The 16,520-nt window shown below is 32.6% G+C and overlaps 3 protein-coding genes across 11 annotated transcripts; 1 reads left to right on the top strand and 2 right to left on the bottom strand.

The window, feature by feature from the left end:
- Nucleotides 1–222: 222 nt before the first annotated feature.
- On the bottom strand, nt 223–9,450 carry LOC131663745 ((E3-independent) E2 ubiquitin-conjugating enzyme UBE2O). Of its 4 annotated transcripts, none has more exons than XM_058934347.1 (12): nt 8,855–9,450; nt 8,179–8,352; nt 7,935–8,093; nt 7,079–7,738; nt 6,792–7,002; nt 6,496–6,679; nt 5,804–6,404; nt 5,270–5,729; nt 4,575–5,197; nt 4,195–4,504; nt 3,798–4,127; nt 223–2,877 (listed from the first exon to the last, which is right to left on the bottom strand). In XM_058934347.1, exons 1-11 carry the CDS (start codon nt 9,095–9,097, stop codon nt 3,805–3,807), a joined length of 3,948 nt encoding a protein of 1,315 aa, XP_058790330.1. In that variant the 5' UTR covers nt 9,098–9,450; the 3' UTR covers nt 223–2,877; nt 3,798–3,804. The 4 variants fall into 4 exon arrangements, with proteins under 4 accessions (XP_058790330.1, XP_058790329.1, XP_058790331.1 ...); XM_058934346.1 differs by having other exon boundaries at nt 223–3,719; XM_058934348.1 differs by having other exon boundaries at nt 223–4,127; nt 7,181–7,738.
- Nucleotides 9,451–10,035: 585 nt separating this feature from the next.
- Nucleotides 10,036–12,845, bottom strand: LOC131663816 (uncharacterized). Of its 2 annotated transcripts, none has more exons than XM_058934489.1 (10): nt 12,793–12,845; nt 12,603–12,721; nt 12,035–12,221; nt 11,799–11,934; nt 11,487–11,704; nt 11,352–11,412; nt 11,140–11,268; nt 10,714–11,064; nt 10,561–10,643; nt 10,036–10,480 (listed from the first exon to the last, which is right to left on the bottom strand). In XM_058934489.1, the coding sequence occupies exons 2-10, from the start codon at nt 12,637–12,639 to the stop codon at nt 10,354–10,356; spliced, it is 1,329 nt and encodes a 442-aa protein (XP_058790472.1). In that variant the 5' UTR covers nt 12,640–12,721; nt 12,793–12,845; the 3' UTR covers nt 10,036–10,353. The 2 variants fall into 2 exon arrangements, with proteins under 2 accessions (XP_058790472.1, XP_058790471.1); XM_058934488.1 differs by having other exon boundaries at nt 12,603–12,657; nt 12,749–12,793.
- LOC131663818 (galactokinase-like) lies at nt 12,399–16,372 on the top strand. Of its 5 annotated transcripts, none has more exons than XM_058934491.1 (7): nt 12,399–12,533; nt 13,291–13,469; nt 14,031–14,217; nt 14,497–14,639; nt 14,854–15,151; nt 15,552–15,873; nt 16,239–16,372. In XM_058934491.1, the coding sequence occupies exons 2-7, from the start codon at nt 13,308–13,310 to the stop codon at nt 16,303–16,305; spliced, it is 1,179 nt and encodes a 392-aa protein (XP_058790474.1). In that variant the 5' UTR covers nt 12,399–12,533; nt 13,291–13,307; the 3' UTR covers nt 16,306–16,372. The 5 variants fall into 5 exon arrangements, with proteins under 5 accessions (XP_058790474.1, XP_058790473.1, XP_058790475.1 ...); XM_058934490.1 differs by lacking the exon at nt 12,399–12,533 and adding an exon at nt 12,826–12,957; XM_058934492.1 differs by lacking the exon at nt 12,399–12,533 and adding an exon at nt 12,826–12,957 and having other exon boundaries at nt 15,636–15,873.
- Nucleotides 16,373–16,520: the final 148 nt, after the last annotated feature.

Consider the following 16,520-nt stretch of genomic DNA (forward strand, 5'->3'; position numbering starts at 1 on the left):
ATCTACATTAAAAATGGTAACTATATCAATTTGGAAATATTATTAACGTGGAAAAAAATAGAACATGTATTGTGGTTACGATTTGACGGAAAAACAAGGATCAGGAATTTTTGATTGGCGAAAAGGAAACAACAATTTTTTCGTCGATGGGCAGTCAGGTAGACAGGGGAAACAAAGATACATCTGCAAATGAAGTACAAGTCGAAATTAGTTTTACGAATTATCATTTTTATTGATAAAAAAAATTGCAAGAAAAAAACAATTAAACAAAAATATGACAGTCGTGTAGTTTTTAATAACGTGATTATCGCCAAACTGTGCGATGATTGATTTATTTTTACAGAAGCATTGCCTCTCAACACTCATTCTAAAGCTTTCGTTCCCCATAATACAATTTTATTATTGGTGAGTAGAGGATCTAGTAGTTAAGTTTTTTTTTAATTTTATTTTTATCTTGTGTAGCACGCATCATCAAAAAACTTACAGCGAAAACAAAACTTCCCATAACGACTTATGAATAGGAATTATAATAATAATATAAATATAAATAGCTGGCACATATACAAGGCATCTCAAACATCACGTTTCCGTCATTTTGGCCAAGAAACGAAAGAATCTTTCTCAAACGTGTTGCTTCATTGCTATACTTTCTCATTTGTCGTTTTTCATTATTTATTTATTTATTTTTTGTTCAATATACATTCGCTCTGTTAATGCGCGCTTGCTTACTCACCCACATTCTTACAATTACAATTATTTTTTGGTTTATTGTACACTTTCTTCAATACCCTTCTAGCCATACGTAATTTTTTTTTCTTACAATTCACGTTCATCTTCGTTATGCATTTGTTATTCTCCAGTAATTATTCATTTTTATTACGCTTATAGTAACGTACAGCACCATTTTGACGCGCATCGGCAGGATCGTAGAAAATCAGTTTACATACTTGTTTGTTTTTTTTTTACATTTGTCTCTGTAACATGTTTTTCGTTTGCCTAAAACAAGCCTTTCATTTTATTTATTTGTAGATGATATTTGCAAACTTTCGACGTGTTGTATAGTGTATTATCTGTTTCATATTTTTTATCTCGAATAGGAACAGACACCTAATGTAGAGATGCTCTATTTTTTTTTATAAATAAATCTGTCGAGATTAAATGCTTCGAGTGAACTCAAATTTTTAATTTCAATGACTTTTTTATACTTCAGATAAGTTCAATACACGTAAATTCTATATTGAAATTATTGTATGAGGTTAAAACTGGAAATGATAAAAAAAATGATAATTTAAAAACTGTTCTTGGCCTAGCTTAGTTTAAATAGTTTTAGATTTTGTTAATACTTTTAATTTACTTTTATAATATACATACTTTGACAATATATTAAAACAATGTGATTGATCTGATTCCACATTAAATAAACAAATAAATAATAAATCATACTTGTATCTCGCAATTTAGTTACATATAGCATGCTATTAATATACATTAAACAGCGTAAAGACTTACGCATAATCAAAAAGAATATAACAATACAAAATATTCTAAAAGGAATGATGTATATTTTCCTAAGTATTTATCTGAACCCTTTACTATGTGCCGATGAAAGATTCAGAATCTATTAAAACGATGACCTATTATCAATGTTGACATCACACAAGATTTCACCTGAACTTTTGACAACTCCTCTAAATAACTTTTGTTTTTCAATGACATCGCTTTGTAATACTTTCTAATTTTTTTTACATTTTAACATCACCACTAAGAAGACACTTGATATAACGATATGGACAAATCAATAACAAAAATACTAATAGAATGCTCATTACAGTTCACAACTAGTATGTATAATCTTTCTAAAAAATATCCGTGACGCCACTCAATGTTTTAAGTACCAAAGCGCTCAATTTGACACTATTACTGAAAAAACTGGGAAATGAAGTTTGGCAACCAAGCATTATTCGCGATAAAAATAAATAAACAGATAGAAGATATATACGCAATAAATAGTATAATTTTGTCATGGACAACAGAGCATTTAAAGTCTTCATAGTCTCTGCGTAATCTACATCTACGGATAATTAATAACTTTACTCTCATAGACTTATCAATAGTATGAATTGCCCATCTATAAACTATGTTCTATTGTACCTAAAATCATTTTCTTTCAATTTGAATACTTTTTCGTTTCGAATTCGCAGTATGATAACGATTTTTTTTAATTAATGGATGGCATTTGCTTGCGAGTCGTTAACAGACCTATAACTACCTCTTTGTGTTTTCTTTCTCCCTTCGCACGTCAGAAAATGCATCGATTGCACTAGCATTCGAAGTCTTAAAATCTACTGAAGCATAAGATGCTTTTGGCTTGGCATATTGCTACGAGTGTTTTAATTTTAGTTGATACATGTTCCGTTGAAAATTAATCCACGTATTGTATAATTCTTCAAATGAAGTTCTAAGTGAAATAAAAATAATAGTATTAATGGAGTTTTCATTGGACTATCAAAAATATGTTTGCTTTCAATGTACTTGGAAAAAGGAGAGTATATAGAATCGTATATGTATTCCATGAAAAATATTGTTTATACAAACCAGAATTATTTGTAAGTTCAAGCTTAAGCTTTGTGTTTTATGCTTTTTCACAGTATTACATCAAATTATGAGAACCATGCCTTCGTCGATACTTTTTCTTTTTCAGAATTATAATATTAATTTCTAATATTATGGCATAATTATGATGTAAGCATAAAAAAATAAAGGCAGCTCTACGAATTCATCTCACAATGCTGTGAGTTGCTGTTTTTTAATTTGTTCATGTGCATCATCTTTAAAACACAATTGTAATAATTATCTATTTTCTTTGTAAAAATCTGCCTTAAAATGTGTTAAAAGTTAATTTGTGAAACTGGCTTTATAATGGCTTGATTATACTAGTAAAATGTTAAAATTGATATACATATATGAAAGAAATATTCACAGTGATTTTTTTTGTAGAAAAACGCTTCTTCTTAACAATTCTTAGCCTAAAACGTAGTCTAGCAAAACTTGACGTTTTTAATATCGTGAGGCAATCAAGGTAAGATATAATAAGTTATTCAGGCAATTATTACTGTTACAATGAAATATCTATTTACAATTAAGAAGCGAATAATAATACGTCAATAAAATTCTGATAATACAAAAATCGATACAATTTCAATGAAGTCATCAATGATTGAATTATCGATGGAGTATGTCTAAGAATAAACGACCGACCAAATACATTTTAATATATCTTTCCCTATATATACAATTTACATTCTATGGAAAAATGAATATATTTACGCTTGAAAGTTTTGAAAAATACGATTTTGAGGCAGATATTTATATCGTCACCATCGACTACAAATTTTCTGCACGTACGACGAAGAAAGAAAAACCGCCTGACTGTTTACCCGACCTTTTATTTTGTTTAACAAGTATACTAGTTTAGTGACAAGTGTACAAGTATAATATATTCGCTGAAAAAATAAACTAGTAACTGTGATTTTCAAAAAAAAGAAATTGAAACGTCAGCTAAGATCATCGTTATTTCGTGCAGCGCAATACAGTATCAATTTTAATTTTCATCTCCCTTACTTAATAAAGACACTATAAATGCATGCTGCCATTTCATAGTTATTTTTTACCTCATATATATATATCCATTTGAATATCTCGCACCATATTAATTGTAGCTATCAGTAAAGAGCATAGAATTATATATTACCGAATAACCGTGTGATTATTCTTGTAAGCTAAGCGTTTGGATTTACCTTGTGGCTAGCTGGCGTTGCGCTCTAAACTGTCTTTCATCGTTTCACTTTGGTGGACAGAGCCGTGATTAATCGAGGGCTCATTACAAATACTCTGCTGGGATACCGACGTTTTAACGGCAGATGTTCCACCTTGTTCGTCGATCACCGCTCGATTTGCACGATTCATCGAGTCGACGGAAGTATCACGAGGTAGTGGCGAGTCCAATGACAATGGAAGTATCCCTTCGCGGACGAGCGTTCGTTTGAAATTCGCTAACGTATTTTTTAATGTGATACAAAACCCTTTAGACGCGGGTATCAACGGAAATTCCGGCAGAATAGTGTTCTCTGTAATTAAAATGTTTGATTTAGCGCCAAATTAAATTCACTTGAATTGAAAAGTGTAATCGCTCACCAATAGGAGCTATCTCTTTGAACGTGGTAGGTGTGACTGGGGACAATGGATGTTGATTGTTATGCTGTTCAGAAATTTCCATCCATAGCTCGAGCCTCTTCAATAATTTGTCAGAATGCTTTTTAAAATGTTGCATAATAACATCTTTAAATATTAACGGAGGATACTGCAGCAATTTTGTTTGTGATTGTACGAGTTTCAATGTAACCATCTCGTTATACATCCTTGAATTTTCTCGACCTTGCTGAGAACCTTTTTGTTTTTCAAATCCTGCTTCATTGAAGTATGGCTCCGCCACCAGTATTAGACCCTAAAAGTTATATGATTTGTTAACAAGTTAAATATAGGCTAAGCATAGATTCTAATAATATGAATTTAACCTGAATTGACACAATAACTTGAAGAAGAGTTGATGAATTTGTCCACACTTCCGTGCCTCGACCCGCCCAAGTTCCTAAAAGACTCACGCAGACTTTTCCATCTTCGTATAAATTTGGATTAAGCCTATCACTACAATACGAGATGTAATGACAAAGTGGTGGTGCAGCTGGATAATCTGCTGATAATTGGAAATCAAAGAAAAAAAGTCCGTCTTCGTAAGGAGTTTTCTCAGGACCACGCATCATGACCGAATACAAATCCATCCTGTCCTCAAATCCTTTTACCCAAATGCCTTGAGGCAGCGAACTTTTCAACAATTTCAATTCCTTAGATACAGTACGAAAAAAGTTCGGACGATCCGTCGGCTGAAACATGGTCAATTTGAACTTGTGGTTATCTGGTGCTGTTTCTTCTATCGAGAAGCCTTCGCCTTCTAGGTAGACTAGCGGAGGAATTTCTATTGAGGAATCAGAAGGCTCCGAAATGACTTCCACTTTCTTATCTTCTTCTTTTTTGAGCTTTTTGTTCGGCGACACTGCTTTTGAATTATTTTGATCTGCTGCATCTGATAATGACATCTTCGAAAGACCAAATCTTTTGGAGACTTCGGCATGGGCTAAAACTGTTTTAGTACAAAAATTAGTTACCACACAATGAATACAATTAATATAATACAGGAAAAATATTTATTTACCTAGTTGAGCCTTTATGAGATTGCAAAGTTTAACGCATACGTGTGAAGATCCAACTAGAGCATTGCCTAAGTTATCAGGAAGTGGGGACTTCGGTTGATCAGGAATGGGAGATCGATCGATGTTATTCACATCCTCGCTGAGAAGAAATTCTCCACTCGATTCGCTAGACCCGGATTCTTTTTTCGAATGTTCAGCGGAAAATAATCCCGAATCCTCTGGATTTCGATTGATATTGATGAAAAGCTGATTCGTATTTTGCTCACCAATTTTCGAATCTTGATTATGCTGGTCATTTATCACAGAATCATCTTCCGTTAGTACTACACTGATTTCTTCAGAGACGGATTTTTCCAATGAGGTATTAGTACTTGTATTTTTCTGAGCATTCAGAAGTTTGGAATCGGTCAATTCAGAATTGATCTCCGATCCACTTTCTGCTTGCGTAAACAGTCTGTTTACCTATAAAATGAACAATAATGAATACTCAAGTTAATAAAAAAGATGTTTTTTACTAATATAAAAATTGAACAAACCTGATCAGCCATTCTTTGTGCGACATTAGCGCGTCCCCTCTCTCTCACTCTTTCGAGTAATCCTTGAAAGTGACTCTCATGGAAGAAAGATGTCCCCATAAGCCTATCCATGTACCTGCAGTCTTTGTAAACTTCCAATAACTTCCGCATGACTTCAGTCGTTTGCAGAGCAGGATTTTGTGTGAAAATCTCCTCGAGTCTCGACATAGCAATTCTTGCTTTCTCGATGTGCGCTGCAAGCTTTGGCTTGATATTTTCAGTTTGTTCGGCACTGCCGTCGTTGTCGGCGATAAAGCAGTCTTCGAGTTCTGTCTCCCATGAGCCATCCGACGAAACATCATCCCACAATTCACCCTCATCGCTGTCGTACTCGCCTACTTTGTACAAGTCCTGTGGCCAACACATACTAACATGGCCGTCTACCCACCAGACCTTGACGCGACCCTCAGGATAATTGTCGAGGACTTGGCCTGCCGTACATCCAGCGTCTTCACCCTCGAAATTTGCAATGCGAATGACTAGAGTTCCTGGACGGTACTGGAAGTCTGGATGATCTTTCAGATCGTATACGCTTACTTCGGTTTCTTCCAAAAATGTTGGCCTGTAAAAAATATAACATGCGTTAATTTTTTAAATCTTATTGAAGCAAATATAATTAATTTAAAAAAACAATTTTTGTTGTTGCAACTTACTGAGGACTTTGACTAGATGAATAAGTTTTGAACCACTTTATTCTTGCTGTTCTTCCTTGATGATCAACGCTCTGAACGACGCCGTACATTCTAGATTCCTCCTTCTGGTCGACAACAAAATCACCAGGAAAGAATTCTTTATCATCCAGATGATGAATTGGATACAGTTGAGTAGAAGGTATGCCTAAAAAATATTCAATCCTAAGTATAAGGCTAAATTATGTACAATATTAGAATATATGCTTGATAAATTGAAAAAACAACTATAAAAATGAATTAGTGATACAATGACATACCGAGTTCTACAGAGCCGTCCTGCCAAACAACGTTAGCTTTTGTATTTGTGGAAAGAGTTTCAACAACTATTTTAGTTCCAGGTACCAAAGGAGGTGGTGGAACTTTCTTCTTAGCTTTGCATAATTTACGCTTCTTCAAAACTTTTGTCATTAGTGCTGGACCTTTCTTTTTCTTTCCCATCGATGATAAACTAGAACAACCGCTTGATACCTGCATCAAAAGTAGATATTTAAAAGTGATTCAATTGAAAAATTATTATTGTTTTATAACAAAATATATTTCCCACCGATGCTGAATCACTTTGTGAGCCAGTGTCTTCTGTATCCCAGTCATCAGAACTTTCAATATTTTGGTTTATGTTAGGTGGTGTAAGTAAATTATTACTTACATTGTCTTTTTCCCTGTTAACTTTGTTTTCATTGTTAACTTCAGGATGCTCATTTTTATTTTCCTGAGATTCCTCTTTTATTCTTTTGATCTTTTCTTCCACAGCTGCCTTTGACAAATTAATATTACGCGATTTTCTTGGACTGTTCTTAGGAACTTGAAATATTTCCCTTTGCTGCTTACGCCACTGTTCTCGCGTTATCACATTCTCATCACCTTTGATCACATAAAAATTTCTGTCACCCACTTGTAACGTCGATGGCTCGAAAACATTTAGCAGTTTTAACTTTTTCAAGTCCTCGCCTTCAACTACGTATTTTGGATGCGTTTGGTCTGACCAAGCTCCATCCTTAGAATAAGCTCTACATTGCCAGTGAACACCTACCCAATCAGTCTCGACTTTTTCAACAATAACTTTCGTTATTCGCTGCGGCTTAGATTTTCGTTTAGCCTTCATTTCTTTTGTACATTGTATCCATTGAGCATCTTCCAGACAATGTATTGGACCCCATAAACATTGTCCTGGATAAAACTCGGATGAATGAGGGAAATCATTATCCTAAAATAAAGATAATAATGTAATGATTCTTTAAATAATATATAACACATAGATAAACTTAAGTGTGTTAATATTCCCATTAATTAGTCACAAAGTCTTAGAAGAATTAAATTAAATTATAAAAATTTCGAGAATTTCAAGAAATAATTTAATCATTTTAGTGTACAAATTAAAAGATAAATTGAATAGTACATACTGTATCTCTTTTTTCCTCAAAATGCTCCAACCCACGAGCATCAATCTCATTGATGACACATCTAGAACCATCAGGAGTGGCTAGCCACAATTTAAAGTGAACCATTCTGATTCCTCCCACCCAAGAATCCATACATACTGCAATGTCTGCAGCAAATTCCTATAAAAGAATTTTCAAGAATTTTAATATGTAGAAACTATATAGATCAACTATGCTAATTTATGAAAAAAAATAGTTTGTCTACCTCAAGAGGTACTAAATCTTCACTTCGAATATTGGTTAATACTTGTTTTGTACCAATAACTTGAACACAAGCATTTAATTCAATATCACGGCAGTATCCTCTTTGGGTATCTTTTCCTTTAATCATGCGTCTAACAACATCTCCGGGCATTAAAGTTCTGTCAGCTAAATGAACCTATAATCATTATTGTGAATGAATAAGAATATTTTATATAATTATTGTTTAACTACTACTTTTGAACAAGCAGCTCTTATGATTTAATTTATTCTTCTCAAACAAGAATAGTTCTATTTGTCTGTAATTAATTGTATTTGGAAGATTGAAGAGTATTTTTCATCAGCAGATGATGTATTACATTGAATTTCATTACATAAATTAACCTTAGGAATGAAGTACATTTACAAGTTGCAATGTTAGATAAAATATCACTGTACACAAAAATTAGAGTGACTAGAGAGATCAGAATCTTGGATGTGTACATATGAATCATCAAAACATAGAACTTTATAGACTGACCAATCCACATAACACAAGTATGACAACATGCAGAGGTCATCGAGATATCCTTAATCAAGATCGCGATAAACGTACATATATATATATATATATATATATATATATATATATATATGAATGAAATATAGAAAGAGAAAAGAAATCACAAAAAGGGTTGTACCTTTTTGGAATTGACGAGATCTTCAACACCGGATGGATGCCAAACAACCCTGATCTCTCCTTTCTTCCTCTTGGGGCTGTCCTCGTTGCCGCTACTATCGTCGGAAAGCTCGTGATCATCGTTTTCCATGACAATGCCAAACTCGACATTGGAGCGTTTGTCCACCCTATAGACGACATCCTCGTAGAAGTACTGGCTCTCGGTGCCGAGCGATGGACTATTGACGCTCGGATTCGCGGCCATAATAGCTGCTGCTGCTCGCTCCAACACCACTCATACACTGCAGCGTATACGAAGATGATGTATCGTGTAAGCTCGTCTGTAATGCCGGTCTGCTATTAAATTTCGTTATTGGCTAGGCCCCTCTCTCTCTCCTGTCGCGCGGGCGGGCGACGGCTCTTGTGCAGCCTTCTTTGAATACAAACTGCGTACGTTACACACGTGTGTGTACAGACCTCCTCTCCGTCTGTATTTTCTCTCTTCTTCCTTTGATTTCCCCGTCGAACCCGTCTCGCCCTCGACGTTGTTCTCGTCGTCCTCCTCTCCTCTCGTCACAACGAGAAGCCTCCTGCGGACATTGGATTCCGCTCACTCGCGCAACCCCCAACTATTAGACGCTGATGGCGACACTGGTGGTGAGGAGCCGCGATTCTTTCAAGCTTGCTGTTATGTTCTCTTCTGCTTTGCATTGTGTTTTATTATAGGCTGACGCGATGGATATACACTATCATCTTAGCAGAAGACTAAATACTGTTACACTGTTGATTTTCGTCAATTTTCATAATTTACATGCACGTGATCGTAAACGTTGCTTGATATGAGTTGAGTATTCGCTTATAAAAAGACGAGTATCATTTTGGCGAATATTTATTTTTGATGAGATAAGAAATACTTGTGAAAATGAAAAGTACATGATAATCAAGATATGTAATATAATAAAGATCATGCCAATGGAAAATCAAGTTTTCATCTAATTGAAATTGAAAAACGTGCGGTTAGAAAGTTTGATAATATTTCTGTAGAATTAAAAATAAAATATTCCTCTATCGATATTTTAATAATGTCTATTGCTGTAAAAAAATTATATTATTATTTATTTAATATAATATGAATAAAATACAAACAATATTTTAATATTGTATTTAGTTTATTAAAATTATTAAAGTCTACAAATATTATTGCACAAATTGTTTAGTATAATAATTGTATTTACAGATATATTATATATATTAACTCTGCAAATATCTGAGCTATTTTTGAAAAGTGAAGGACTTAAATTACAAGAAGTTCTTGTTGAAAATTGAGCTCATCAAAATTGTAATGCATAATTGTTGAATATGTTTTGATAGTTAGTAGAAGAATATTATTTGAATGTATATTGTTAAAAATGATTGTTGCCATAGTGACATTTTCTTAGAGTTTTTCAAATAGACAAGGGCTAAGATGTATTTGTTGTTTCTAAGTCAACAGTTCTTCAATAGTACAAAAATACTTCAATTTTACACTGCAAAATGAGTCCGATAGAATCCTTGTCCCAAACTTTGGAGGATTGTTTGTACTTCTGTTTCATTCTTATGATAAAATATGTGTGCTTCAAAATTGGTAGCTATACTGCAATTGGTTTCACTGAAATTATATTGAGTATTAATTTCATGTATTAAATTTATTCAAACAATTGAAAATTCAATCTATAAATGATTAATTACCCAGAAATAAAAGCAAAGTAATGTGGAAAATTAACAGAATGTCCACATGATGAAATTTCCATATAACTATAATCAAAAATCACCTGAAATTCAAAAGAATAAAAAAATTAAAATGCCATTGATAGATGCATAAAATAATTATGTATAACTTACTTTATTATCAAAATTTTGTGTAATTTTTACACCAATTTCAAGGCACTCAAACCTAATCGGAATATATTTGATATTTCCTATATGTAGCAGTCGTCTTATTCCTTTCTCAATTTGTTTAACATCACCTTCTCTACCAACACATATTGATCCACAATAATCAAATAGGCAACCAGGTTTTCCTTCTTGTAAGGTTTTGTCTTCTTTTTGAGGTGATGATGGTTGTTGCGTTTCTAGTGGTTTCATGAATTCTAATGCAGGAGATCTCAACAATTGTTTCATATGATCAAGGCCTGAACTTTTTATTACATTAACAATAGGTGCAAATGTTTCTTTTGTTTTACTATTACGGTACTAAAATATTAAAATTTTCACACATTTTGGTAATAATTGCACCTTAATAATATTTATGGTGATAAATTGCATTACCTTAACTATATGAACAGAAATAGGAAGACATGCAGTCTTTTTCATTATCTTATGAAGATTTGCTCTAGTTTGAATTGATATGATATTGCCATTAATTTCATCCAGCACATCCCCAACTTCTATCCTTTCCTGTAGAAAAGATTAATTTCCAGAATATATGTAATATTTATTGATTCATTTAATAAAATTTCATTTAATAAAATAATACTCACATCCTCAGCTGCAACAGAATGTTTTTTAATTTTTATAATCAATGTTTTACCCCTTGTAAAACTGAAAAATCACTGATAATTTTAAGTTGCCATACTCACAAAATATATTTCTCTATTATTAAATATTATTCTTACCACACTGATAAGCCAAGTGTTTTGCAAGGCACAAAATCAAGACTACAACATTCTGGCAAATCCCAAGTGTCATCTAAAAAACTTGCGTTTCTTAAATTTAATCTAAAATTTAGTCTACTGATTTGCAATAAGACTGAATATAATATTTCGCCTAAAATTTCGTCGCCTAAAATGCTGTTTGGACTATAATAATCTAAAGCTAAAAACGGTGTCCTTACCTGAAACGGGAAAAAAGAATTCATTACATAAAATATTGTTCAAAAGAATACAGTAATTCAAATTTATAGATAATAAAATACTGTTAAAACTTACAAGATAACCAACTGGAACGTGTAAGCATTTACGATTTAAACATGTTCGTATTAAAAGCCTCAGCCTACCACTAGATTCTTGAACTTTTTGATTCTCTAGTACAGTCTCTACTATGGACGTGTAAGAAATTAATGAACTGTAAAAATATAATTTAAAAAACGTTGATTTTTTGTTTAAACATGAAAAAGGAATGATAAAATAATTTATATATATATAGATTTAATATTTTTCTTTACTCTTCTCTTCTTCTTGATATATCTTTCATCCATTGCAAGGCATCTGGGAAATTCGGAATACCCATGGGATTCATTTGTATAGATACCCCTCTTTGAAAACATTTTTCCAAGCATCTACAGAAAAGTGTAAGCTCTTCTGTCTTATCCGTAATATCAGCACGATTTTCTGTAAATCTTCGAGTGTAACCTGCAATTTTAATAAGAAATGGATAAAATGTTTGCAAATGGTTTGACGATTACGAGGGCTATTGAGTCAAAAATTCTGATTTCCCGCTATGGCGTCAGCTATTGCAGGTCAAATTCAAATGTAAGGCGCGAAACTCATTCGCTGCTGCATTCTTATAAAATCAATAATTGGTATATCGCGAAGAACAGTAACATATTTATTTGATTTTGTACGACTACAAAACTATTGCCAAACATTCGTTAATCATAATTGACTTCTGTCTAAAATTTTGAGCTTTCCGAATGCTGTACAAAACAAGCACAGCTCAGCCATGTAAGTAATTATAAATATTATACTCTAACCTACAACCAACCCTTTACAAAATAAAATTTCTATACGTACCTTTCAATTCCTTGATCAAAGGATCCGAGACCGACATCACACATTTCTTATTTAACTGTCTCAATTAAATTGATGATGAAATCCCAAGTTTTTTACGTGTTTATCAGCGTTTTACAGACCTATGATATAAAATAAAATTAAAATACCTCTGAAAACGCGTAAAGCTCCCACGCAAACACAAGACACATACACAGGCAGAACGCCGTCGAGAACGACGCATCCGTTTACGACAGCGAAGTTACGAACGCATGTATATCGCATTCGAGATTAAGGCCAACTCAGATAGAGCACTGTGCGCTTGTATTTGCAATTGTCAAGTTCAGTGATAACGCCGGTGTCTTGTCCCGACTACGAAGTATGTTCTCGAAAAATTTTACCTGCTGTTTATTTGTTTTTTCAAATGCCTGTGATTTTCTTTTATAACTTGCGAGTTTGAGTGACGTGCCTCTGAATAATATTTGTGTTATCTTATTCGTAAAAATCTCAATAAACGAATATAAATATGTAGCATCTAAGAATATGTCTTAATAAATCGTAGATAAAACATTTGTATCTTGATAGCTGATTGCGTTAAGCTTTTAAATAATGAAAACAAATCATTTTCCGAGCAAAGTTTCCAACTCGCATATGAAAATAGAAAAATGCATATAAATAATAACTATAAAATGCAATCGACTGATTTTGCTAGATAAAACTTAAGGAAAAATGGCCACAGCTCATCTCGACGTGAACGAGTTGAAAAAGCAAGCATTACAACATTTTACTAAAGAATTTGGTGATAATGCAACCCTTTGTGCATGTGCTCCCGGACGCGTCAATTTGATCGGCGAGCATACCGACTACAACGAAGGTTTTGTCTTGCCAATGGTAATTTCTATAAATTTTTTCCTTATAATTTATTTTATTCGGGAAATGTAAAAATATCAAAATTTGCTTTATCTTTGGTCAGTTAAAAGTACTTTTACGTAAGTTTATTCTTTCAAAACAATATTATTATAACAATTCACATAATCAGGTGTTGAAGATTGCAACTGATGTATGCTATATTATGGCATAGATTATGATAATGATAATGATTACTGATCATCGATGATGCTCGTGATCATTGATAAATATTTGAAAAAAGGAAGACACGTAAGAAAGGCAACAATAGATTTTCAAGATTAAATATAAGGTCAGAATTAGATTCTTAGATAACCAATGACTTTGATTTGAGCATGTATAATTAAACTGTATCTATAATTGTTGGCAAAAATCAAGCAATGTTTGATGATCTCATATTCATTCTCATCATGACTGAAAGATTTCTACCTTATCGGTATGCGCGCTTTTTTCAAAATAAACACGCAAAATGTATATTAAAGTTTTTATATCACTTTATAATATTGAAGTACATGTATATATGGAAAATTTTGATTTTTTTCACAGGCTTTGCCTTTGATAACTGTGATTGTCGGAAAAGCAAACAATACCAAAACATGTAAAATAATCTCAATGAACACTTGTGCTGGAGCACAAAACACTGCCGAATTTGAGTGTATCAACCGTCAATCAATAAAACCAGGAGAACCTAAGTGGGCTAATTATATCAAGGGCACCATCGTAAACTTTCCAAGTAACTATTATATCGCATTTTTAATTCAAGTTTTATCGTATAAGTATATATTTTGGTAAATATTTGCTGATAATTTTAGTCAGTCTTTTGAAAGCACATTATTATTAATAAATGTAATCATTTGCTTTCTAAAAATGTAAGAAATTCAATATTTTTAACGTAATATATTATTAAAAACTGAAACTTTTGTTATATACCTACGTACAAAGCTTTTTATAGTTTTTATTTAAATTTAAATATCAATTCAATTCTTTGCAATAAGCATGCGATATGTTTTAGAGGACGTATCTGCATTTAATGCTGTGATTGTTTCAACGGTTCCTGCTGGTGGTGGGCTCAGTAGTTCTGCTGCTCTCGAGGTTGCAACTTATACATTTTTAGAATGTCTTACAGGTCATGTGCCCGCAAAATTAGAAGATAAAGTAAGTTATTTTCTATTCATATACTGTCTTTTTTATAAAAAAATGTGTGCTTTAATTGATCAAGGCCAATAACGGTAACAAAATTTTAGTTACAATTTTTGTAATAAACCTACTAGTGCTTGAACGATTTTTAATTCATCCATATTATATATTTATTAAATATATCGTTTATAACTTATGCAACTATTTCAAATGTATAAATATATATGTTCAGGCATTGGCATGTCAACGAGCCGAGCATGATTTCGCAGGCGTACCATGTGGCATAATGGATCAGTTTATATCAGCATTAGCACTGGAAGGTCATGCCTTACTGCTTGACTGCCGGGATCTTGCAACCAAGCACATCCCTATAAAGGGCTTTGATAATCATGTATTCCTCATAACCAACTCAAATACACCGCATAAGCTCAGTTCGAGTACTTACCGCCAACGTAGAGATTGTTGTCACGAGGCTACCAAGCTTCTTGGCAAAAAAAGCCTGAGGGAAGCTGCAATTAGCGATCTTGAAGGTAAATCAATAATTGCAGTATAGATAATTTATTTATGATATTAGGTATCAAACTAAAAATATTAACTAAATCTGCTGCTATCTTTGAATTCATTGCAATTCGCAGACTAAAATGCTTTAATCAAAAGTGTTTAACAATTACCGTTTTATTTATGACTAAAAATCTTTTCTAAAATATAAATATTATTTTAACGAATTAGTTATTTAAAAACTTCTATTAAAAAGACTGTTGTAAATTAAACGTTGAAACAAGTTAAATTAGAAAAATTTGTCGTCATGAAAAATCCATCTATTTGCTATCATACTACCATTACTTTGGTAATATACTGGTATTACCGTTGCTTTAATAAGTCTGCTATAGCATATCATACAACTTTTACTTTTTAATGTGACATTCTCAGTCTTGAAATCAAAGAACGCGAATGAAGAGATAATAAAAAGAGCCCGCCACGTAATTTCGGAGATACAAAGAACTATTGATGCAGCAAGCAGTCTTGAAAATAATGACTTCGTAAGATTTGGACAACTCATGAACGAGAGCCATAATTCATTGCGCGACGATTATGAGGTTTCTTCAGAAGAACTTGACTGCCTAGTATCTATAGCACGTAGCGTGGACGGCGTTTTGGGTACGAGATTGACTGGCGCTGGTTTCGGCGGCTGTACCGTTACTTTATTAAAAAAAGACGCGGTTGACAATGTTATTAAGCAAATTAAAGAAAAGTAAGTGATTCTCGAAGGTGTAAGTTCATAAAATGACAATAAAAGTATCAATAATTGCTCATAGGAAAATTTAACTTAGTTCGACTAGTGTCAAAGAAATCTAATTTATTTACAAATATAAATTTTATAACGAAAAATAGCACGCTTGCATAGTTTTGCAACTATTTTAATAGTTAATTTATTCATATTAAAAACATATATAGTTAGACGATTGACTGGAATACTAATAATTAAATTTGGCAGCAATTTAAAAAATATATTATATTTTTACTACTGTCCAAAAGTGTGAAAAACTACAACTAATTAGGTGTTATTTATCTATTATGTTTATAATGATTTCACTAATTTATAAATGTTTTTCGTAGATATGCAGGAACACCAAGCTTCTATATAGCAAAGCCTTCCAGTGGCGCTCGACGATTGGAATTATAAAAGTGATGTGAAATGTTCTTTGAAAGGCAAGGAAGTAAAATAATCACTGATATTGCAATTTTGCAATACTGTATACAATAATTTTGCAATATGAATTCACTGGTTTGTTATGTTTTGGAAACTCTTAGAGATAAAACATTAAATACATATTTACAAAGTTAAATTCAGCCATCTTACATTAGCCTTTCTTAATCTTTAAAATCCTTTCCTATTTT

The sequence above is a fragment of the Phymastichus coffea genome, unplaced genomic scaffold (assembly GCF_024137745.1).
Source record: "Phymastichus coffea isolate CEN01 unplaced genomic scaffold, Cenicafe_Pcof_1.1 PCOF00038, whole genome shotgun sequence".
NCBI lineage: Eukaryota > Metazoa > Arthropoda > Insecta > Hymenoptera > Eulophidae > Phymastichus > Phymastichus coffea.

Coding starts and splice junctions, on each gene's coding strand:
- LOC131663818 (XM_058934491.1), top strand. CDS start 13,308: ATGGCCACAGCTCATCTCGACGTGAACGAGTTGAAAAAGCAAGCATTA. Junction 14,640..14,853: donor CCGCAAAATTAGAAGATAAA/GTAAGTTATTTT, acceptor ATATATGTTCAG/GCATTGGCATGTCAACGAGC. Junction 15,874..16,238: donor ATTAAGCAAATTAAAGAAAA/GTAAGTGATTCT, acceptor TGTTTTTCGTAG/ATATGCAGGAACACCAAGCT.
- LOC131663816 (XM_058934488.1), bottom strand. CDS start 12,790: ATGTGTCTTGTGTTTGCGTGGGAGCTTTACGCGTTTTCAGAG. Junction 12,222..12,602: donor TTTGATCAAGGAATTGAAAG/GTACGTATAGAA, acceptor TTAAAATTGCAG/GTTACACTCGAAGATTTACA. Junction 11,705..11,798: donor ACGTTCCAGTTGGTTATCTT/GTAAGTTTTAAC, acceptor TTCCCGTTTCAG/GTAAGGACACCGTTTTTAGC.
- LOC131663745 (XM_058934347.1), bottom strand. CDS start 9,097: ATGGCCGCGAATCCGAGCGTCAATAGTCCATCGCTCGGCACCGAGAGC. Junction 6,680..6,791: donor GGACGGCTCTGTAGAACTCG/GTATGTCATTGT, acceptor AATATTTTTTAG/GCATACCTTCTACTCAACTG. Junction 5,198..5,269: donor TCTCATAAAGGCTCAACTAG/GTAAATAAATAT, acceptor GTACTAAAACAG/TTTTAGCCCATGCCGAAGTC.